This window comes from Erythrolamprus reginae, chromosome 6 (assembly GCF_031021105.1).
Source record: "Erythrolamprus reginae isolate rEryReg1 chromosome 6, rEryReg1.hap1, whole genome shotgun sequence".
NCBI classification, from domain to species: domain Eukaryota; kingdom Metazoa; phylum Chordata; class Lepidosauria; order Squamata; family Dipsadidae; genus Erythrolamprus; species Erythrolamprus reginae.
This window is the reverse complement of record NC_091955.1, coordinates 11,193,629-11,217,816: the sequence shown is the minus strand read 5'-3', so window position 1 is coordinate 11,217,816 and position 24,188 is coordinate 11,193,629. Positions and strand designations below refer to the sequence as shown.

The 24,188-nt window shown below is 48.3% G+C and overlaps 1 protein-coding gene across 1 annotated transcript; it reads right to left on the bottom strand.

The window, feature by feature from the left end:
* Nucleotides 1-7,381: 7,381 nt before the first annotated feature.
* On the bottom strand, nt 7,382-24,148 carry MANSC1 (MANSC domain containing 1). The gene is made up of 4 exons (XM_070755248.1): nt 23,769-24,148; nt 13,487-13,818; nt 11,356-11,496; nt 7,382-9,885 (listed from the first exon to the last, which is right to left on the bottom strand). The coding sequence occupies exons 2-4, from the start codon at nt 13,704-13,706 to the stop codon at nt 9,146-9,148; spliced, it is 1,101 nt and encodes a 366-aa protein (XP_070611349.1). The 5' UTR covers nt 13,707-13,818; nt 23,769-24,148; the 3' UTR covers nt 7,382-9,145.
* Between the last annotated feature and the right edge of the window lie 40 nt (nt 24,149-24,188).

Below are 24,188 nucleotides of genomic sequence, written 5' to 3'. Positions count from 1 at the left end.
TCTACCTACCTACCTATCTAATCTATCTACCTACCTATTTATCTAATCTATCTACCTACCTATTTATCTACCTACCTACCTATCTAATCTATCTACCTACCTATTTATCTACCTACATACCTATCTAATCTACCTACCTATCTAATCTACCTACCTATCTAATCTATCTACCTACCTATTTATCTACCTACCTACCTATCTAATCTACCTACCTACCTATTTATCTACCTACCTATCTAATCTACCTACCTACTATCTAATCTACCTGCCTACCTATCTAATCTACATACCTACCTATCTAATCTACCTACCTACCTAATCTATCTACCTACCTATTTATCTACCTACCTATCTAATCTACCTACCTACCTATCTAATCAACCTACCTACCTATCTAATCTACCTACCTACTGTTGTGGTTCAGCCTGGGACCCCTCCGGGAATGGCTGATTTGCTGTCGGCTTCCAGCTCAGAGGGAGAGGCTGAGGACCAGGAGGTGCAGACTGACGAGGAAGCGGAATCCCAGGCTGAAGAAGAAGGACAGCCAGAGTTCCACCAGGGGGAGCTCTCCCCAGCAAGCAGCCTGGATTCCCTGGGGGAAGATGCTCATGACATCATAGATATGCGACAAAGGAGAGCTAATCAGAGACGAACTCAATTGGCTAGGTATTTCCAGCATTAGAGGTCACAGCTGGGTTTGGGTGTGGTGCTTGGGAAAGGATAAAAGGCGGCCCCACCCTTCCTGGCTTGTGGAGTTTTATCTTGGAGATTCGTGAGACCTGTCTGTGAACTTTGGTGGCTACAATCCTGGTTTGTGCCTTGGACTATTGAAACCTTGGGGGGGGGGGGTGCCAGCAAGAAGCTTGTGAAATTGACTGGACATCAGGACCCTGTTGTAACGTATTGTAACCTGTCTGCTGTGAAGACAGGTTTTCCTTTGTGCTTATTTTTTCCTGCTATAAAATACTTTTGGATTTTACCAGAGTGTCTGGCTGTTTTTTCAGTGGGTGTGGAGGTCTGGGAAAACCCAGACAGAACACCTACCTACCTAATCTATCTACCTACCTAATCTATCTACCTACCTACCTAATCTATCTACCTACCTATTTATCTACCTACCTATCCAATCTACCTACCTACCTACCTACCTAATCTACCTACCTACCTAATCTATCTACCTACCTATTTATCTACCTACCTATTTATCTACCTACCTACCTATCTAATCTACCCACCTATTTATCTACCTATCTATCTACCTACCTATCTAATCTATCTACCTACCTATTTACCTACCTACCTACCTATCTAATCTACCTACCTACCTATCTAATCTATCTACCTACCTATTTATCTAATCTATCTACCTACCTAATCTATCTACCTACCTACCTAATCTATCTACCTACCTATTTATCTACCTACCTACCTATCTAATCTATCTACCTACCTATTTATCTACCTACATACCTATCTAATCTACCTACCTATCTAATCTACCTACCTATCTAATCTATCTACCTACCTATTTATCTACCTACCTACCTATCTAATCTACCTACCTATTTATCTACCTACCTATCTAATCTACCTACCTACTATCTAATCTACCCGCCTACCTATCTAATCTACCTACCTACCTATCTAATCTACCTACCTACCTACCTAATCTATCTACCTACCTATTTATCTACCTACCTATCTAATCTACCTACCTACCTATCTAATCAACCTACCTACCTATCTAATCTACCTACCTACTGTTGTGGTTCAGCCTGGGACCCCTCCGGGAATGGCTGATTTGCTGTCGGCTTCCAGCTCAGAGGGAGAGGCTGAGGACCAGGAGGTGCAGACTGACGAGGAAGCGGAATCCCAGGCTGAAGAAGAAGGACAGCCAGAGTTCCACCAGGGGGAGCTCTCCCCAGCAAGCAGCCTGGATTCCCTGGGGGAAGATGCTCATGACATCATAGATATGCGACAAAGGAGAGCTAATCAGAGACGAACTCAATTGGCTAGGTATTTCCAGCATTAGAGGTCACAGCTGGGTTTGGGTGTGGTGCTTGGGAAAGGATAAAAGGCGGCCCCACCCTTCCTGGCTTGTGGAGTTTTATCTTGGAGATTCGTGAGACCTGTCTGTGAACTTTGGTGGCTACAATCCTGGTTTGTGCCTTGGACTATTGAAACCTTGGGGGGGGGGGTGCCAGCAAGAAGCTTGTGAAATTGACTGGACATCAGGACCCTGTTGTAACGTATTGTAACCTGTCTGCTGTGAAGACAGGTTTTCCTTTGTGCTTATTTTTTCCTGCTATAAAATACTTTTGGATTTTACCAGAGTGTCTGGCTGTTTTTTCAGTGGGTGTGGAGGTCTGGGAAAACCCAGACAGAACACCTACCTACCTAATCTATCTACCTACCTAATCTATCTACCTACCTACCTAATCTATCTACCTACCTATTTATCTACCTACCTATCTAATCTACCTACCTACCTATCTAATCTATCTACCTACCTATTTATCTAATCTATCTACCTACCTATTCATCTACCTACCTACCTAATCTACCTACCTACCTACCTACCTATCTACCTACATACCTATCTAATCTACCTACATACCTATCTAATCTACCTACCTACCTAATCTACCTACCTATCTAATCTATCTACCTACCTAATCTACCTACCTACCTATCTAATCTACCTACCTACCTATTTATCTACCTACCTACCTATCTAACCTACCTACCTATTTATCTACCTACCTACCTATCTAATCTACCTACCTACCTACCTAATCTATCTACCTACCTAATCTATCTACCTACCTACCTAATCTATCTACCTACCTATTTATCTACCTACCTATCTAATCTACCTACCTACCTACCTAATCTATCTACCTACCTATTTATCTAATCTATCTACCTACCTATTTATCTACCTACCTACCTACCTAATCTACCTACCTACCTACCTATCTACCTACATACCTATCTAATCTACCTACCTACCTACCTAATCTACCTACCTACCTAATCTACCTACCTATCTAATCTATCTACCTACCTAATCTACCTACCTACCTAATCTACCTACCTACCTATTTATCTACCTACCTACCTATCTAACTGTTGTGGTTCAGCCTGGGACCCCTCCGGGAATGGCTGATTTGCTGTCGGCTTCCAGCTCAGAGGGAGAGGCTGAGGACCAGGAGGTGCAGACTGACGAGGAAGCGGAATCCCAGGCTGAAGAAGAAGGACAGCCAGAGTTCCACCAGGGGGAGCTCTCCCCAGCAAGCAGCTGGGGAGAGCAGCTTCCCTGGGGGAAGATGCTCATGACATCATAGATATGCGACAAAGGAGAGCTAATCAGAGACGAACTCAATTGGCTAGGTATTTCCAGCATTAGAGGTCACAGCTGGGTTTGGGTGTGGTGCTTGGGAAAGGATAAAAGGCGACCCCACCCTTCCTGGCTTGTGGAGTTTTATCTTGGAGATTCGTGAGACCTGTCTGTGAACTTTGGTGGCTACAATCCTGGTTTGTGCCTTGGACTATTGAAACCTTGGGGGGGTGTGCCAGCAAGAAGCTTGTGAAATTGACTGGACATCAGGACCCTGTTGTAACGTATTGTAACCTGTCTGCTGTGAAGACAGGTTTTCCTTTGTGCTTATTTTTTCCTGCTATAAAATACTTTTGGATTTTACCAGAGTGTCTGGCTGTTTTTTCAGTGGGTGTGGAGGTCTGGGAAAACCCAGACAGAACACTAACCTACCTACCTATTTATCTACCTACCTACCTATCTATCTATCTAATCTACCTACCTATTTATCTACCTACCTAACTATCTAATCTACCTACCTACCTATCTAATCTACCTACCTACCTACCTAATCTATCTACCTACCTATTTATCTACCTACCTATCTAATCTACCTACCTACCTATTTATCTACCTACCTACCTATCTAATCTACCTACCTACCTATCTAATCTACCTACCTACCTATCTAATCTACCTACCTACCTATCTAATCTACCTACCTATCTAATCTACCTACCTATCTAATCTACCTACCTACCTACCTAATCTATCTACTTACCTATTTATCTACCTACCTACCTAATCTACCTACCTATCTATCTACCTACCTACCTAATCTATCTACCTACCTATTTATCTACCTACCTACCTATCTAATCTACCTACCTACCTATCTAATCTATCTACCTACCTATCTATCTACCTACCTACCAGCCAGATAAACAAATTACATACATACATACATACATACATACATACATACATACATACAGCTAGGACAAGAGAGATTAAACCCTCAACAAACTGGCTGGGGGATTCTGGGAATTGAAGTCCACATCTTTTAAAAGTTGCCACATTAAGAAATATGGTTCTTGAAAATGCCACTATATCATGTCAAGTTATAAAGTTTCCCTCGACCCCAATACATTCTTCTGTAATATCATGTCGCTCTATTATTTTCCTTGAGTGCATGGTCCTCAGACCCAATTCATTTCCTCACTCATGCCCTCATCACCTCGAGGTTCGACTACTGTAATGCTCTCTACATGGGGCTACCTTTGAAAAGTGTTCGGAAACTTCAGATCGTGCAGAATGCAGCTGCGAAAGCAGTCATAGGCTTCCCTAGGTACGCCCATGTTTCACCATCACTCCGCAGTCTGCATTGGCTGCCGATCAATTTCCGGTCACAATTCAAAGTGTTGGTTATGACCTTTAAAGCCCTTCATGGCATCGGACCAGAATATCTCCGAGACCGCCTCCTGCCGCACGAATCCCAGCGACCGATTAGGTCCCACAGAGTGGGCCTTCTCCGGGTCCCGTCAACTAAACAATGCCGGTTGGCGGGCCCCAGGGGAAGAGCCTTCTCTGTGGTGGCGCCGGCTCTCTGGAACCAACTCCCCCCGGAGATTAGAACTGCCTCTACTCTTCCTGCCTTCCAAAAACTCCTTAAGACTCACCTTTGCCGTCAGGCATGGGGAAACTAAACATCTCCCCTGGGCATGTTAATTATACATGGTATGCTTGTGTGTGTGTTTGCTACTACATGGGGTTTTTCTTAAATCGTTAAATATTTTAATTAATTGGATTGTTGTGACTGTTTTTACTTGTTGTGAGCCGCCCCGAGTCTTCGGAGAGGGGCGGCATACAAGTCCAACTAATAAATAAATAAATAAATAAATTTCCACTTTTAAAAACCTCCCAGGTTGCCGGCTTAATTAACTCCCATTGTTAACCGTTTTTAAGACACTTCTGTTGCAAACTCCCTTAGGAAGGCAGAGCGCATCGGTGAGTGGCCAAGATTAGTTGCTGGATAAAGACTGCTAGTCAAAAACTAACTGGATATTTCAGGCTGTGGGCGCAGCTGCAAAAATACGGATGGCCATATCTGGTTTTTCTCTCTGTTTTCCTGCTGCCCAGACTCCCTGGGAAAGAATCCATGGGATGGGATCGTAAAAGCAACCTTCATAATGCCCTTACTTTGAAGTTTAGAACAGCAGCATCTTTTAAATCTTTGCTGCCCTCTAGCGTTCATTAGAATTAAATAGTGTATTTTGGATGTTCAGTAAATAGATAGGGAAATTGTATCCCTTTGAGGCAGTGGTCCCCAAACTACGGCCCATGGGCCGGATGCGGCCCGCTGAGGTCTTTTAACCGGCCCGCAGCAGCACACGAGATTTTACCGATCAATATAATAAGAGGGAGAAATAGAGAGGGAGAGAAATGAAGAGGAGAGATAGAAAGGGAGAGAAAGGGAGAAATAGAGAGGGGGGGAAGGAGAGAAAGTGTGAGAGATACAAAGAGGGAGAGTTAGAAAGAGAGTCAGTGAGAGAAAGAGAGAAGAGAGAGAGAAAGAAAGAGAAAGAGGGAGAGATAGAGAGGGAGAAAGAGAAAAATGAGAAAATGATGGAGGGAAAGAACGAGGGAGAGGAAAATGAAACAAATGAGAGAAAAGGAAGAGAGAAGTGGAGAGGAAGGAAAGAGGGAAGGAAGGAAGGAAGGAAGGAGTTTGTTGATTTAAGTTTAAATTTACTTGTTAATAAAGAAGTATAAATCACTTTATTACTTAATTATTAATTACTTAATTACTTATTACTTCTTTATTTTAAATATTGTATTTGTTCCCATTTTGTTTTTTACTTTAAATAAGGTATGTGCAGTGTGCATAGGGATTTATTCATAGGTTTTTTTTATTGTCCGGCCCTCCAACAGTCTGAGGGACAGTGAACTGGCCCCCTGTGTAAAAAGAACTGGCCCCCTGCTTTGAGGGGAGGAGAGGCCAGGCATTCTAACCCAAACCCTTGATGTTAGTGACGTCAAGTTGGCCACCTTTAAACTAGTCACATGACTGTTAAGCCACACACCCCAATCACATGAACACCAAGCCACTCCCATCTGGTCACATGGCTGGCAAGCCACACCCACAAAATAAGCCATACCCACAATGTGGTAGTAAATTTTTTTTGCAGCCCTTGGCAGAGACATTACCCTGCCAACAAAGTGCATTTAGTCAAGACTATGGTTTTCCCAGTTGCAACGTATGGCTGTGAAAGTTGGACCATAAGGAAGGCTGAGCATCAAAGAATTGAGGCCTTTGAACTCTGAGGCTGGAGAAGACTCCTGTGAGTCCCTTGGACTGCAAGGTGATCCAACTGGTCAGTCCTAGAGGAGATCCACCCCGACTGCTCTTTAGAAGGCCAGATCCTCAAGATGAAACTCAAAGACTTTGGCCACCTAATGAGAAGGGAGGACTCACTGGAGAAGAGCCTCATGCTGGGGACGATGGAGGACCAAAGAAGAAGGGGACGGCAGAGAATGAGGTCAGTGTTCTAATTTTTTTGGGGGGTGGGCGGAAAAGTATAGTGTCTGAGCGACAGTCCCTTCGGGACTGGGCGGCACAGAAATAATAATAAAATTTCCCTCTCGGCTTCTGGGCAGGTTTGGAAAACTCTGAGTTGATGATGATTTTTAAGTGAGCGATTGCTCACTGCTCAGCTTAGAGGGAACTATGAATGAGGTGGCTGGATGGAGTCACTGAAGCAGTAGATATGAGCTTTAAATGGACTCTGGGAGATGATAGAGAACAAGGCCTGGAGGAACGTTGTCCATAGGGTTGCGATGTATTGGACGCGACTTCGCAACTAACAGGGGAAAGGTCAATACGTGGAATTATTTCACTCAGCTCCATTGACTCCAACCCGCAAGGGATTATAGGGGAAATTAAAAGATATTTCCTATCTAAAACCTCCCAGAAAGCAATGCTCCAGCGGATGAAAAGATCCATTTCAAACTGATCACGCCCGACGTTTTAAAAAGGAAATGACTGCCCAAATGCCGCTTGGATTTACTTTAAATCCTTTCAATCAGTTCGAACTTTATTATTGTTTAAGTAATCAACAGAAGTAGAAATCATTTCCAAGAAGAAAAAATAGAAAAACAACTATTACACCCAGAGTGCAAGAATCTCTGTCAACAATAGGGGGCAGGAAGGAGATAGAACTCTTATTTTGTCACCCCCTAGTGGCTATTCCTGGTTTCTGCAGCTGCATACAGGCAGTCCTCGACTTACAATCACAATTGAAACCAGGATTTACACGGCAATTGTTAAACGGGTCACACCCATTTTTATCATTGGTGTGGTGGTTGTATTTGGTCTGTAGTGTGGGTGTGGGCTTGGGCCTGCTGGAAGTGATTGGTAGTAGTGTCCTGTGTTGTTCTGGGTCTGGTTTCAGTTTGTATGGCTGGGATACCTTTGTTAATGAGGGCTGGTTTCCAAGATGTCTGGTAGGCGGGAGGTATCATCACGTTTGCTCATATTGTGGGGGCGATTTTCTATTTCAATGGCTTCCATGATTATTCTTTTGTTGTAGTGTTCAGCTTTGGAAATTAATTTAGTTCTGTCAAAATCAATCTCATGTCCTGTAGTTTTGAAGTGTTGGAAAAGGGAGGAAGTTTTTTCTTAATGCGTTCTTATGTTCTGCAACACGTGCATTTACTCTCCTACTAGTTTGTCCAATATATGCAGCTGGTCAGATTTACATGGTATTTCATAAACTCCTTGGTTTTCTAGTTGGATATTTTCTTTGGGGTTTCTTAGGATGTTGGCTATTTTTTGATCAGTGCCAAAGGCTGTCTTGATGTTGTGTTTGTGGAGAATTTTGCTAATTTTACCTATGGTGCCTTTGATGTAAGGGAGGAAGGCGATGCCGTTGTCCTGTTCTGTGTCTTGGTTCTTGGAGAGTGTCTTCTTTCGGATTAGGTTGGTGATTGCTTTTCTTTGTAATCCATTGGAAATTAATACATTTGTGAGACTGTGTAATTCAGTTTCCAGGTGGTCTTTGGAGATGAGGGTCTTGGCTACAGAGTTGATCTGTGCAGGGGGTGGGGTGGGATTTTGCATTCAAGTAGTGGTTGGTGTGTGTTCTTTTCTGGTAGACGGTGTGTCCTAGGGAGCCACTGAGTTTTTTTGTAGATTAGGACATCCAGAAAGGGAAGTTGGTTGTTGGTTTCTATTTCCAAGGTGAATTGTATTTTGGGGCGCAGGCTGTAGAGATGTGTGAGGAAGTTGTCCAGTTTTTCTTTCCCATGTGGCCAAATTACGAAGGTATCATCTACATATCTAAGCCAGAGTTTGGGTTTGGGTTCAGATTTATCCAAGGCGTTGGTTTCAAAATATTCCATGTATAGGTTTGCGATGGGGGCTCAGTTGCACACTTAAGCAAGCCTCCATCTGTCTGTCTGTCTGTCTGTCTGTCTGTCTGTCTGTCTGTCTGTCTGTCTGTCTGTCTATCTATCTATCTATCTATCTATCTATCTATCTATCTATCTAACACCCCCGATTTGGTGGTGGGGTATGAATGTTTGTCTGGTGGTGGGCACAATTCACAAAACACTTGTTTTATATTGTGTGAGTCTTATGTGGTAATTAAAACTAATAAAAAAAATTCCCCTTTAATTTTTTGAGCAGTGTATTATGAAATCAATGGAACTCCGTGACTGTATTTGAAAACTGCAAATTCAATCCATCCCACCATAACCCCTGAAAGGCTACAGAGTCAGCCAAACTCTCCCTCACTGACCAAGGTGTTTCCGAGTCCCCCCTCCGGTTCACATGTTGGCGTACATGTCATTGATCAAGTAGTCCAGCCTGGTGTAGCGCTGGTGCTGACGTGAGTGGAACACTTTCCTCGCGATCAGCACCACGGCCAAGACAAAAAAGAGAACCTCGAAAAACAAGGCGGCGAAGAGAACGCTTTGGTGATTCAGCAGGGAGAAAGCATTCCTGGCTTCGAAACTAAGCCGTCCATCGCTAGGGCCGGAGCCGTCACGAAGAGGGGCAGACGGACTAGGCAGGGCAGAGGACGGCGGACCGAAACGGTGAGGATCGGTTTTGGAAGGAAACGATGATTTGGGAAGCGGGGTCTTGCTTGGCTGGAGCGTGGCCCCCTCTGTCTTTCTAGTGAAAGACACAGAAGTAGTGGCGTGGCTAGAAGAATGATGAATAGTCACAGCACCAACGGTTCTGCTGGTTGAAGAGTCAAGAGTGGCAAGGGATAGTTTAACAGGAGTAGATCGTTGGGCGGCGCTAGCGGTACTGTTGCTTTCGTGCACCAAAATCTCGACTCCTTTTGTCCTCCCGGCTTTGGGATGCTTAGAGAATCCACTCGCTTTCTCTAAGGGAGGTTCTGAAGAGGCAAAGATCTCTCCTTTCTTAGAGGTCTCGGGCAAAGTATCCGGTCCACCCAGTGTCCTTGCAAGACCAAACCCAGCTGCTTGTGGGGATGCTGTTCCGTTTACTGTAGAATGAGGGATGTTTAAGAAAGGAGCTGGTTTGGGTATCTGTTTGCCTGAAAAACAAGAAAAGGAAGAGAGGTGATAGAAGCAAAGAAGATTGACGGCAGAAAAAGACCTCATGGTCCATCTAGTCTGCCCTTATACTATTTCTGTATTTTATCTTAGGATGGATAGATGTTTATCTCAGGCATGTTTAAATTCAGTTACTGTGGATTTACCAACTACGTCTGCTGGAAGTTTGTTCAAAGGATCTACTACTATTTCAGTGAAATAATATTTTCTCATGTTGCCTTTGATCTTTCCCCCAACTAACTTCAGATTGTGTCCCCTTGTTCTTGTGTTCACTTTCCTATTAAAAACACTTCCCTCCCGAACCTTATTTAACCCTTTAACACAGGGGTCCCCAACCACCGGGCCGCGGACCAGTACCGGGCCGCGGGGCATGTTGCACCAGTCCGTGGAGTCAGCAGCTGCCGGCCCTAATGCCGCCGCCCCCTCCCTCCAGCGCTTCGCCTCCCGCCGGGCAAGAGGCCTCGGGAGGCAGGTTCTGCCGGCCACAGGACGATGGATGGGACAGAGGGGCGGGAAGGACCGAGAGGCTCAAGCCTCTTTTGGCTTCTGCCGCGGGGCGCTTTTGCGTTTTTGGCTGGGGGGAGGCAGGAGGGCCAGCCTGACCCCCTCTCTCCAGCGCTTAGCTCCCGCTGGGCAAGAGGGCTTGGGAGGCAGGTTCTGCCGGCCACAGGACGATGGCGGGAAAGAGGGGCGGGGAGGACCAGCACCCCCATGCTTAATCCCACCCCCAACCACGCCCCTTTCTGCCCCCACTGGGCCATAGAAAAATTGTCTTGCTGAAACTGGTCCCTGGGGACCACTGCTTTAACATATTTAAATGTTTCGATCATGTCCCCCCTTTTCCTTCTGTCCTCCAGACTCTACAGATTGAGTTCATGAAGTCTTTCCTGATACTTTCCTGAAACTAAATCTTCCTTAATCACCCTTTTGTCCTGTGTATGCTTCAGGCAATGTAAATCTCCCCCTTTGATCCTATAAGGAGTGGTGAAAACTTTGTTTATTGTGAGATGTTTATTGAGCCCTTTTGTTTCCCTGTAGTAATTGCCAAGGAATGCAGATTAGGCAAGTCTAGTGCCCTCCTGTCCTTGATATAGAATCAGGGTAAGCAGAGTATTTCTATGCTAGAGGTCCAGATATATAAATCCTATTCTAACATTTATTCTATACTGCAACAATCAAGTAAGAATTCCACTGGCTTAAAATAGGGCTCCCCCCCCCAAAAAAGCTCAGGACGAAGAGAAGGCATCCAAACCTGAAAAGGATTCAGTTTCTTTATAACAACATTGGCTACTTTCCATTTTTTGAAGGAACTACGGCAAAGTTTCATTGACAAAAGATTTTAAAGCGGGTTACACTGAAAACTGCTTGGAGATTCTAATGGAGCTCTTTCAAGTAACAGTTTCCAGCAAATGACTAATTGAACTTGGGTCGATCAGTGGATTAACATTTACCTTCTGTTATTCTGTAAGTGACCAGTCCTGCTGCTGGTTTCACAGGGCAGGTTTCTTGGGCAGGGAGATAAAACTGATAACAATTTGGATAAGTGCTTTTCACTCTGGTGTTAAAGATCACATAGCTGCACGCCTTATCGCCTAGGAAACAGAGAAAACATATTTTAACAGCAAGTTTTGCGCTTGTCCTATGATCCATCTAGTAAATCCATGTGAGTGAAGGGGACTTCTCCAAAATAATGACATCTATAAATACAGTATTTTTTTTGGATCGTAAGACACAACTAGCTCTTGCGCAGGAGAACTATAGCAATAGCATTTAGACTTATACACCGCTTCATACTGTTTTAACAGCCCTCTCTAAGCGGTTTACAGAATCAGCATCTTGCCCCCAACAATCTGAGTCCTCATTTTAACCACCTTGGAAGGATGGAAGGCTGAGTCAACCTGAGATTCCTAGAGAGGCCACACGGAGGCTTTTCCCTGCCTTTTCCAGCCCTATTTCCTCTCAGGAGATTCCTAGAGAGGCCCCATGGAGGCTTCTCTCTGCCTTTTCCAGCCCTGTTTCCTCCCAGGAGATTCTTAGAGAGGCCCCACAAAGGCTTTCCCCCGCCTTTTCCGGCCCTTTTTCCTCCCAGGAGATTCCTAGAGAGGCCCCACAGAGGCTTCTCCCTGCCTTTTCTGGCCCTTTTTCCTCCCAGGAGATTCCTAGAAAGGCCCCACAGAGGCTTCTCCTCGCCATTTCCGGTCCTGTTTCCTCCCAGGAGATGCCTAGAGAGGCCCCACAGAGGCTTCTCCCTGCCTTTTCTGGCCCTTTTTCCTCCCAGGAGATTCCTAGAAAGGCCCCACAGAGGCTTCTCCTCGCCATTTCCGGTCCTGTTTCCTCCCAGGAGATGCCTAGAGAGGCCCCACAGAGGCTTTTCCCTGCCTTTTCTGGTTACAGTTTTGGAAACTTGGGTTTGTAAGTGGAAAATGATTCTTGAGAAGAGACAAAAAAATCTTGAACACCCGGTTTTTATCTAGAAAAGTTTGTAAGTAGAGGCGTTTGTAGATAGAGGTACCACTGTATTTGCAAACATACATTATCTCAGCATGCAGTGCACATTATCTCAGCATGCAGATGTAAATATTGCAGACTATACAGCCTCATGCTATATAGGTGTTCTGCCGGCCTCTCTGGTAGGAGCCTCCCGAAAATTCAAGGATACAAATTTCAGACACGCACACGTTTGAAAATTCAAAACAATGTCCTTTATCACAAAACTCAAAATAAACTAAGCACTCTTTTTGTATGGCAAAGAGCACTCATCCCAAAACAACCGGGTAGACTGTACAATTTCCCTTAAGCAGTCATTAAGTACTTAGCTAGCAGCTGTGAAGAAACTTCACACCCCTTCTTCTTCCAACGAAGTGAGTTGCTCTGCTTTGGTTTCAAAGGCGTGAAAAATCAACAAAGTCCAGAAGACAGCAACACAGGATTCCTGAAGAACGGCGATCAGATACTCTTCCACAACAGCCAAACCCACATGCTGCTGTTTATAGCAGCAGCCCTAATTACTGGAACCCCACCAAAACACAGGTGGCCTCTCTTATCTCTGGTAATAGGTCCTAACTTGGTCTCTTCTACGCATAATTCTGCGCTTGCGTGGGTCCAAGACGTCTTCATCCGAATCAATGGAAGATAAGGGAGATTGACTGCCTGGGCTGTGTGCCAAGCCCCCCTCTTCCAAGTCACTTCCATCTTCTTCTTCATCCGAGGAAACTAAACTCTGAACTGACTCTGTCGGCAATAACACAGGCCTATGACATGTTGAAGTTTCCCCTGCATCCACCTCCACATTCCCTGGGGCAGGAGCTGGGCCAGAGCCAACCACAACAATAGGTAAGCTACATTTCATGATGAATTATTAAGGCGCCTTAAATGGAAAACTATCTTTACAATAGAATAGAACAGAATAGAATTCATTATTGGCCAAGTGTGATTGGACACACAAGGAATTTGTCTTGGTGCATATAAACATTTCTATTCTATTCTATTCTATTCTATTCTATGGAGATAAAACCTGTGGCACGCAAACGGTCCATAAAACATCCTAAGCACATTAATCGGCCCCAAATCTGTGGTTCTCACCTTCTATTCTTTCCGAGCAGCAAGTCTCCACACAGGCTTCCCAAGATGGTGCATAGATCGGATCCGTCCCCCTGAGGCCTTTGGAAAAGGCTGCTGAGATATCGATCGTGATGTCCTCCATCTTCTCTGAGGAACACTTTTGGGTGTGGGATGGTTTTACCAGGACCAAAACCAGCACCGCTGATAACCAGGCCAAGCACCGCGCGGTCTGGACAGCCATTGCTTCCTCTCAGGGCGATGGGCTCCTGAAGGGTCTTTTGTTCACACCTCTAGAACTTTCCAAGCTCAGGGTGCAGGTTTCCAAGATGGCCGCATTCCTTGAAACCCTTCAGCTAAGAAAAAGGAGATAACAGGGTGAAAAACACTGTGTTAGAATGTTTAGGTAATATAATATAATGAGCCGGGGTGGCGCAGCAGGTAGAGTGCTGTACTGCAGGCCATTGAAGCTGACTGTAGATCTGTAGGTCAGCGGTTCAAATCTCAGGTTGACTCAGCCTTACATCCTTCCGAGGTGGGTAAAATGAGGACCCGGATTGTAGGGGCTATATGCTGGCTATTGCACACATGTTGTAAGCCGCCCTGAGTCTAAGGAAAAGGGCGGCATAAAAACCGAATAAATAAATAAACAAATAATAAACCTTCAACAAACTTTAAGTAGAGTTAATGTAGCAATGAGGGTTAGTCAATCAATGAATCAGACTTAGTACAAAATAGGACAATATTCTTTGGAGAGGGGCGGCATACAAATCTAATAAATAATAATAATAATAATAATATACAGTGATCCCCCAGTTATTGCGTCCCCGACCATTGCGAACAGGGTAATTTGCGATTTTTCAACCCGGAAGTCAAAACACCATCTGCGCATGTGTGCCCTTTTTTTCTATGGGCACGCATGCGTAGATGGCGCCCGGCAGATCAGCTGCTGGGCGGCTTCCCTGGGTCTTCCCCCTCTTGCTGGCGGGCATCAGCAAGGAGTTTCCCCACCACCCACGCAAACTCCTCGCTGCCGCCCGCCCTTCGCCCGCCCACGCCGTTCATTCTCGCCGCTTTCGAGCTGAGTCCTGACGCGAATTCGCTCCAGGACTCAGCTCGAAAGCGGCGACAGCCAGCGCGGAGAAGCCGTTCGCTGGCGCTGTCTGTCAGCGCTTTTGAGCCGAGTCCCGGAGCGAATTCGCTCCGGGACTCAGCTCGAAAGCGCCGACAGACAGCGCCAGCGAACGGCTTGTCCGCCGCCTGCCTGCCCGCTAGCGAGGAGCCGAAGATTGGGGGCGGCGCGGCTGTTTTAAAATGTCACCGCCGGCATGGGGGGCTTGCCAGCACCCCCCGGACCCCCAACCCGGGTTTGGGGGGCTGCTAGGAAGCCCCCCATGCCGGCGGCGACATTTTAAAACAGCCGCGCCGCCCCCAATCTTCGGCTCCTCGCTAGCGCTGCGGGAGTAAAAACACCATCTGCACATGCGCAGATGGTGTTTTTACTTCCGCAGCGCTACTTCGCGAAATCCCGCTCGTTGCGGGGGGGCCTGGAACGGAACCCTCGCAACGAGCGGGGGATCACTGTATTCAGATAGGCAAAAACAACAGTAATTACACTGTCCAATATCATAAACATATAATCCCAATAATGATTTACAAACCAGGTTATCGTACACAGCAAAATATACACACAGCAAATATAAATCTCTCTAGTACAAACTCCCCCAAGAGGAACATCGTAGGGATATAGAAGGAATTTCCCCAGAGTGAAATGGGAGGAGGGGAGAAAACAGGGTTGGGTCGGATTTTTATAATCCGACCAATCAGGCATTTACAGTGGGGGTGTCCCCCTCTGACCTTCCTGCCAATCAGCTTCAAGCTCTGTTGGGAGAATTGGCGCTCGACTTATGGCTGGGGTTCACCACAACATGAGGAACTGTATTAAGGGGTCGTGGCATTATAAAGGTTGAGAACCATTGCTTGTGGTTGTTCCTCATTACAGGGGAAAAAATGTCAAATGAACAGGCAGGCAAAAGGCCGAAGGACAGGAGTTTAGGTAACTATCGCAAAATGGATAATGGAAAGAAGAACATTTGATGTGGGGTATCTTTGTTGAATACAGTAAAATCAAGATAGGGTATGGACCATCCTGCCAGGAATTCACAATGGGAAGTACAAATGATTCATAATTTTCTTGTCTGTGCTCCCTATAAAAGAGAACCAGGATGTTGGAGAAGTAAAAGAAGGCAATGACAACTTGAGCAGAATATAAAGGATAAGAACAAAGACCATAATACACTGCTCAAAAAAAATAAAGGGAACACTCAAAGAACACATACTAGATCTGAATGAATGAAATATCTCGGACATCAACACCCTTGAAAATGTCCAAAGATACTTCACCAGAAGAGCCCTTCACTCCTCCACTCGAAATAGAATACCCAAACAAAGCAGACTAACAATCCTGGGTCTAGAAAGCTTAGAACTACGATACCTAAAACACGATCTAAGTATTGCCCACAAGATCATATGTTGCAACGTTCTACCTGTCAATGACTACTTCAGCTTCAACTGCAACAACACAAGAGCACGCAACAGATTCAAACTTAATATTAACCGCTCCTAACTTGACTGTAAAAAATATGACTTCAGCAACTGGGTTGTCGAAGCGTGAAACTCATTACCTGACTCAGTAGTGTCAACCCCTAACCCCCAACATTTCTCCCTTAGACTGTCCACGATTGACCTCTCCAGATTCCTTAGAGATCAGTAAGGGGCGTGCATAAGTGCACCAGTGTGCCTTCCGTCCCCTGTCCAATTGTTTCTCCCTTATCTCATTTATCTTTTCTTCCTTTCAGATATGTTCACCTACACTATTATATCTTCCATTCTTTTCTTTATTTATATTATTACATATCTATTCTCTTCAATGTGTATTATGTATTGGACTAAATAAATAAATAAATGAATGAATACTTTGTTCTGTACAAAGTTGAATGTCCTGACAACAAAATGAAATTGATTGTCAATCAATGTTGCTTCCTAAGTGGACAGTTTGATTTCACAGAAGTTTGGAGTTATATTGTGTTGTTTAAGTGTTCCCTTTATTTTTTTTGAGCGGTATATTTAGAGCAGCGTTCTTTTCAGAGGTACTACACAATTGTGAAAGTTTGACAATGAGAAAGAGAAAGACGACTGACGCATTAAGTCACCTGAGACTACCACGAAACGCAACAAAGACCCATCAGTTGTGCACACAAAAAAGACTCGCTGCTTAGCTGATATAACAATCAGTCAACAGAAGATCAACAAACAAAAACTCACATATTTATTTATTTATTTATTTTATTACTTGGATTTGTATGCCGCCCCTCTCCGAAGACTCGGGGCGGCTCACAACATGTAGAAACAAATAAGTAATCAAACAATTTAAAATTTTAAAGATTTAAAAAAACCCATATACTAACAGACACACACACAAGCATACCATATATAAATTAAACGTGCCCAGGGGGAGATGTTTCAATTCCCCCATGCCTGACGGCAAAGGTGGGTTTTAAGAAGTTTACGGAAGGCAGGAAGAGTAGGGGCAGTTCTAATCTCCGGGGGGAGTTGGTTCCAGAGGGCCGGTGCCGCCACAGAGAAGGCTCTTCCCCTGGGGCCCGCCAACCGACATTGCTTAGTTGACGGGACCCGGAGAAGGCCAACTCTGTGGGACCTAATTGGTCGCTGGGATTCGTGCGGCAGGAGGCGGTCTCGGAGATATTCTGGTCCAGTGCCATGAAGGGCTTTAAAGGTCATAACCAACACTTTGAATTGTGACCGGAAACTGATCGGCAGCCAATGCAGACTGCGGAGTGATGGAGAAACATGGGCATACCTAGGTAAGCCCATGACTGCTCTCGCAGCTGCATTTTGCACGATCTGAAGTTTCCGAACACTTTTCAAAGGTAGCCCCATGTAGAGAGCATTACAGTAGTCGAACCTCGAGGTGATGAGGGCATGAGTGACTGTGAGCAATGAGTCCCGGTCCGGATAGGAGGAGAACCACTGAAGAACAGTGCCTCCCACTCCCAACCCCTCCAGCCGGTGCAGAAGGATACCATGGTCGATGGTATCAAAAGCCGCTGAGAGGTCAAGAAGCACCAGGACAGAGGATAAACCCCTGTCCCGGGCCCGCCAGAGATCATTCATCAACGCGACCAAAGCAGTTTCCGTGCTGTAACCGGGCATGACGGACTAGGAAAAAATAACCCCAGGAGGGATTAAAATTACAGTGAATGGGTGCGATCCAGGGGTGGTTCCGATTTGTCTCGCTGTTGGCTTACTTCCTCCTGTGGCACGTAGCCACGCCTCGTGGCCGTGCGAATGTGCCACGTGAAAACCCCCACAAAAAGAGAGCCCAAAATAAAATGGTTTTGCGCAAAATGGTTTTTCACATAGAAACTTGGCTCCTGCCCATGCGCAGAAGAAATAAATGTTTTTTTTTAAAAAAAAACAGGAAAAAGATAGTGGTGCCCACAGACCGACACCTACCAACCTGGTTTGGTGATGTCACTGTGACGTCACCAGTGGGTTGCTACTAGTTCAGGTGAACCGGTCCGAACTCACCCCTGGTGTGATCCAAGAGATTACAGAATTGTTAGAAACATAGAAGATTGACGGAATAATAATAATAATAATAGTAATAATATTAATTTATTAGATTTGTATGCCGCCCCTCTCTGAAGACTCGTGGCGGCTCACAACAGTAGTAAGAAACAGTGTAGCAATGGGACAAATCTAATAATAAAAAATATATAAAAACCCCAACAATTAAAAACCATACAGCCCACACATACCAAACATGAAATATAAAAAGCCTGGGGGAGATGTTTTAGTTCCCCCATGCCTGGCGATACAGGTGGGTCTTGAGTAACTTGCGAAAGACAAGGAGGGTGTGGGCCATTCTTATCTCTGGGGGGAGTTGGTTCCAGAGGGATGGGGCCGCCACAGAGAAGGCTCTTCCCCTGGGGCCCGCCAAACGACATTTGGTCGATGGGGACCTGGAGAAGGCCAACTCTGTGGGACCTTATCGGCCGCTGGGATTCGTGCGGTAGAAGGCGGTTCCGGAGGTATTCCGGTCCAATGCCATGTAGAAAAAGACCTCGTGGTCCATCTAATCTGCCCTTATACGATTTCCTGTATTTTATCTTAGGATGGATCTGGGATGTTTATCCCAGGCATGTTTAAATTCAGTTACCAACCACGTCTGCTGGAAGTTTGTTCCAAGGATCTACTACTCTTTCAGTAAAATAATATTTTCTCATGTTGCTTTTGATCTTTCCCCCAACTAACCTCAGATGGTGCCCCCTTGTTCTTGTGTTTGCTTTCCTATTAAAAACACTTCCCTCCTGAACCTTATTTAACCCTTTAACATATTTAAAGTTCTTGGAAGAGTTACACGTTTTTGCTGCAGGCAAGTCACAGTGAAAAGCTTTTGTCTGTAACAGTCACTTAAGTCAACTCAATTACACATAACTCAACTTTCCTGAAAATTTCAGCTGCTGGCTGTGGAATTTGAGGACCTGAATCCATCCACCCTAAAGTTGCCAAGGCTGAAAAACATGGCCACGGTCTACATTGAGATATTCCTTTCCCCCTAGGCCTATACAATTTCTGCATGGTATGTTTGGTTTTTAATAAGGGTTTTAAAATTATTTTAAATACAGTGGTACCTCATCATACGAACTTAATTGGTTCCAGGAGGAGGTTCATAAGGTGAAAGGTTCGTAAGACGAAGCAATGTTTCCCATAGGAATCAATGTAAAAGCAAATAATGCGTGCAAATCCTTCAGGAAAATCCCAAACGTTAGAAGGGAGGCGAACAGAGGGCAGGGAGGAGCAGCTAAAGGGAGCGGGTGGAAGAAGCAAGGCTAGGCTAAAGGGTGAGTGGGAAGGAAGAAAGGCAAGGGGGGCGCCCCTCCCTTTTCTTTCTTCAAAAGACACCCTTTCAGTGCCTTTGCAAGCACCTTGTTCTCTGCAAAATCTTTCCTCCCCCAAGCTGCCCCTCCCTTTTCTTTCTTAAAAAGACACCATTTCAGGTCCTTTGCAAGCACGTTGTTCTCTGCAAAATCTTTCCTCCCCCAAGCTGCCCCTCCCTTTTCTTTCTTAAAAAGACACCATTTCAGGTCCTTTGCAAGCACCTTGTTCTCTGCAAAATCTTTCCCCCTCCAAGCCGCCCCTCCCTTTTCTTTCTTCAAAAAAGGGGGAAAAAAGAAACCCCTTCATCCCAGCAGCAGCTGCTTGGGTTCGTAAGATGAAAATAGTTCGGAAGAAGAGGCAAAAAAATCTTAAACACTGGGTTTTTATCTTGAAAAGTTCGTTAGAAGAGGCGTTCGTAAGATGAGGCACCACTGTATTAGATTTGTCATATGCTGTTTTATTATTGTTGTTAGCCGCCCCGAGTCTATGGAGAGGGGTGGCATACAAATCTAATAAAGAAAATAAAGAAAGAAAATAAATTAAAAGGTGACAATAAAGCACACAGCATCAATACTGTATCTCCATAGTCTCCATCCTGGGTCATTTCCTGATGTTTGGAGACTTCAACTCTCTGAATTCTCAGCTATGTTGACTGGGGAATTCTGGGAACGGACTCAAACCACCTTAAAGTCGCCACAGTTGAAAAACCTGCTCTACCCCTTTTCACCAAGCCCACAGACGGACTCTGGGGAAGAGCCACAACCCACTGTTATCAGGAGAATAAGATCCTTGGTGGCACGGTGGTTAGAATGCAGTACTGCAGGCTACTTCTGCTGCCTGCCGGCTGCCTGCAATTTGGTAGTTTGAATCTCACCAGGCTTAAGGTTGACTCAGCCTTCCGTCCTTCCGAGGTCATTAAAATGAGGATCCAAATTGTTGGGGGCAAGACGTTAACTCTGTAAACCGCTTAGAGAGGGCTGTAAAATCCCCGTGAAAGCGGCATAGAAGTCTAAGGGCTCTTGCTTCATAGTGAAGAGCACCAAGCCGCCGAACCACCAAGTGGAAATTCCCAATCCGCTGCAAATGGAGACTCTGGTTGGACAGGTTTGTCCAGTATGACTCATGGTGGCGGCCAAAGAAGAGGGGTGGGAGAAGCAGCAAAGGGTGGGTGCGAATGGCATCCTTTGGTTGCGGAGGAGAGCCCCCCTCCCCCCGTGGCCCAATGACACCCTGCTGCCCCACCTGCTCCTCTTGATCCCCCTTTGCCCCCTTCCCTGCTGCTCCCTTGTTCCTTTTGCTCCCCTCTGACCCCCCTTGATCCTTTCCCTGCTGCCCCCTCTAGTCCTCTTGCTCCCTTCAGCCCCCCCACTCCTTCCCTGCTCCCTCTTTGCTCCCCTCCAAGCCCCCAAGTCCTTACCTGCTGCCCCCCCCCACTTCTCTTGCTCCCCCTGACCCCCCCAGTCCCCTTCCCTGCTCCCTCTTTGCTCCCCTCCAAGCCCCCAAGTCCTTCCCTGCTGCCCCCCACTTCTCTTGCTCCCCCTGACCCCCCCAGTCCCCTTCCCTGCTCCCTCTTTGCTCCCCTTCAAGCCCCCAAGCCCTTCCCTGTTGCCCCCCCCCACTTCTCTTGCTCCCCCTGACCCCCCCAGTCCCCTTCCCTGCTCCCTCTTTGCTCCCCTCCAAGCCCCCAAGTCCTTCCCTGCTGCCCCCCACTTCTCTTGCTCCCCCTGACCCCCCCAGTCCCCTTCCCTGCTCCCTCTTTGCTCCCCTTCAAGCCCCCAAGCCCTTCCCTGCTGCCCCCCCCACTTCTCTTGCTCCCCCTGACCCCCCCAGTCCCCTTCCCTGCTCCCTCTTTGCTCCCCTCCAAGCCCCCAAGTCCTTACCTGCTGCCCCCCCCCCACTTCTCTTGCTCCCCCTGACCCCCCCAGTCCCCTTCCCTGCTCCCTCTTTGCTCCCCTCCAAGCCCCCAAGTCCTTCCCTGCTGCCCCCCACTTCTCTTGCTCCCCCTGACCCCCCCAGTCCCCTTCCCTGCTCCCTCTTTGCTCCCCTTCAAGCCCCCAAGCCCTTCCCTGTTGCCCCCCCCACTTCTCTTGCTCCCCCTGACCCCCCCAGTCCCCTTCCCTGCTCCCTCTTTGCTCCCCTCCAAGCCCCCAAGTCCTTCCCTGCTGCCCCCCACTTCTCTTGCTCCCCCTGACCCCCCCAGTCCCCTTCCCTGCTCCCTCTTTGCTCCCCTTCAAGCCCCCAAGCCCTTCCCTGCTGCCCCCCCCACTTCTCTTGCTCCCCCTGACCCCCCCAGTCCCCTTCCCTGCTGCCCCCCCACTTCTCTTGCTCCCCCTAACCCCCCCAGTCCCCTTCCCTGCTGCCCCCACTTCTCTTGCTCCCCCTGACCCTCCCAGTCCCCTTCCCTGCTCCCTCTTTGCTCCCCTCCAAGCCCCCAAGTCCTTCCCTGCTGCCCCCCACTTCTCTTGCTCCCCCTGACCCCCCCCAGTCCCCTTCCCTGCTCCCTCTTTGCTCCCCTTCAAGCCCCCAAGCCCTTCCCTGCTGCCCCCCCACTTCTCTTGCTCCCCCTGACCCCCCCAGTCCCCTTCCCTGCTCCCCTCCAAGCCCCCAAGTCCTTCCCTGCTGCCCCCCACTTCTCTTGCTCCCCCTGACCCCCCCAGTCCCCTTCCCTGCTCCCTCTTTGCTCCCCTTCAAGCCCCCAAGCCCTTCCCTGCTGCCCCCCCCACTTCTCTTGCTCCCCCTGACCCCCCCAGTCCCCTTCCCTGCTGCCCCCCACTTCTCTTGCTCCCCCTGACCCCCCCAGTCCCCTTCCCTGCTGCCCCCACTTCTCTTGCTCCCCCTGACCCCCCCAGTCCCCTTCCCTGCTCCCTCTTTGCTCCCCTCCAAGCCCCCAAGTCCTTCCCTGCTGCCCCCCACTTCTCTTGCTCCCCCTGACCCCCCAGTCCCCTTCCCTGCTCCCTCTTTGCTCCCCTTCAAGCCCCCAAGCCCTTCCCTGCTGCCCCCCACTTCTCTTGCTCCCCCTGACCCCCCCAGTCCCCTTCCCTGCTCCCTCTTTGCTCCCCTTCAAGCCCCCAAGCCCTTCCCTGCTGCCCCCCCCCACTTCTCTTGCTCCCCCTGACCCCCCCAGTCCCCTTCCCTGCTGCCCCCCACTTCTCTTGCTCCCCCTGACCCCCCCAGTCCCCTTCCCTGCTGCCCCCACTTCTCTTGCTCCCCCTGACCCCCCCAGTCCCCTTCCCTGCTCCCTCTTTGCTCCCCTCCAAGCCCCCAAGTCCTTCCCTGCTGCCCCCCACTTCTCTTGCTCCCCCTGACCCCCCCAGTCCCCTTCCCTGCTGCCCCCCACTTCTCTTGCTCCCCCTGACCCCCCCAGTCCCCTTCCCTGCTGCCCCCCCACTTCTCTTGCTCCTCCCTGACCTCCCCAGTCCCCTTCCCTGCTGCCCCCCACTTCTCTTGCTCCCCCTGACTCCCCCAGTCCCCTTCCCTGCTGCCCCCCACTTCTCTTGCTCCCCCTGACCCCCCCAGTCCCCTTCCCTGCTGCCCCCCACTTCTCTTGCTCCTCCCTGACCCCCCCAGTCCCCTTCCCTGCTGCCCCCCACTTCTCTTGCTCCCCCTGACCCCCCAGTCCCCTTCCCTGCTGCCCCCCACTTCTCTTGCTCCCCCTGACCCCCCCAGTCCCCTTCCCTGCTGCCCCCCACTTCTCTTGCTCTCCCTGACCCCCCCAGTCCCCTTCCCTGCTGCCCCCCACTTCTCTTGCTCCCCCTGACCCCCAGTCCCCTTCCCTGCTGCCCCCCACTTCTCTTGCTCCCCCTTGACCCCCAGTCCCCTTCCCTGCTGCCCCCCACTTCTCTTGCTCCTCCCTGACCCCCCAGTCCCCTTCCCTGCTTCCCTTCCTCTTGCTCCCCTGACCCCCTCCCTTGTTGTTTCCCTGTGCCCCCTCGCTCCTCTTACTCACCTTGGACTCCCCCTTGCCCACCTCCCTCCGGCTCTGGATAGCATCTTTTAGTTGTTGGGGAGAGCCCCTCCCCCGTGGCCGAATGAACCTTGCTGCCCCTCCCTCTTGCTCCCCTCTGACCCCCCAACCCCTTCCCTGCTCCCCTTCCTCTTGCTCCCCTGACCCCCCCTGCTCCCTTCCCTGCTGCCCCCTCGCTCCTCTTGGACTCCCCCTTGCCCACCTCCCTCCGCCTCTGGATGGCATCCTTCGGTTGTTGGGGAGAGCCCCTCCCCCGTGGTCCAATGAACCCTGCTTCCCCCCCTTGCCCCTTCCCTGCTCCCCTCCCTCTTGCTCCTTTCTGGACTACCACCCCCGCCTTCGCCTGCCCCTTCCTACATCCTCGTGCCCCGGGCTCACCCCCAGCGATGTTATCGCGGCTCTTTCCTCCGGCCGGGACGGGAGCGGGCTGAGGCACACATCCTTCACCCGGTGGGAAGATTTCTGCCTCAGCCCTGTGCGCAGAACCGTGTGTGTGTGTCGAGGGTCTCTGGAACGAGCTCCGTCCGTCCAGACTCGGCAGCTTGGATGCAATTCAGGGAGGCTGCTGTCCCCAGGAAACGAAGCCCGTCAGCCGCCGCCTTCCCCAGCCACGTAACGAGAGCGGACACACACAAATACACCCGGCGCTTCCTGAAGCAGCAGCTGTTCCCCGACAGGAAGCGGAAACGCCGGCTGTGAGAGAGTGGGGGGGGCCGTGGCTAGAACGCTCAAGGGGCCAGGGGTAGGCAAAGTTGGCTCTTCTATGACATATGGACTTCAATTCCCAGAATGCCTCAG

Excerpts from the sequence above, each read along its gene's own strand:
- MANSC1 (XM_070755248.1), bottom strand. The coding sequence starts at position 13,706 with ATGGCTGTCCAGACCGCGCGGTGCTTGGCCTGGTTATCAGCGGTGCTG. Across the intron at positions 11,497-13,486 it reads CTGCTCGGAAAGAATAGAAG|GCGATAAGGCGTGCAGCTAT; the intron begins GTGAGAACCACA and ends TCTGTTTCCTAG. Across the intron at positions 9,886-11,355 it reads CACTTACAGAATAACAGAAG|GCAAACAGATACCCAAACCA; the intron begins GTAAATGTTAAT and ends CTTGTTTTTCAG.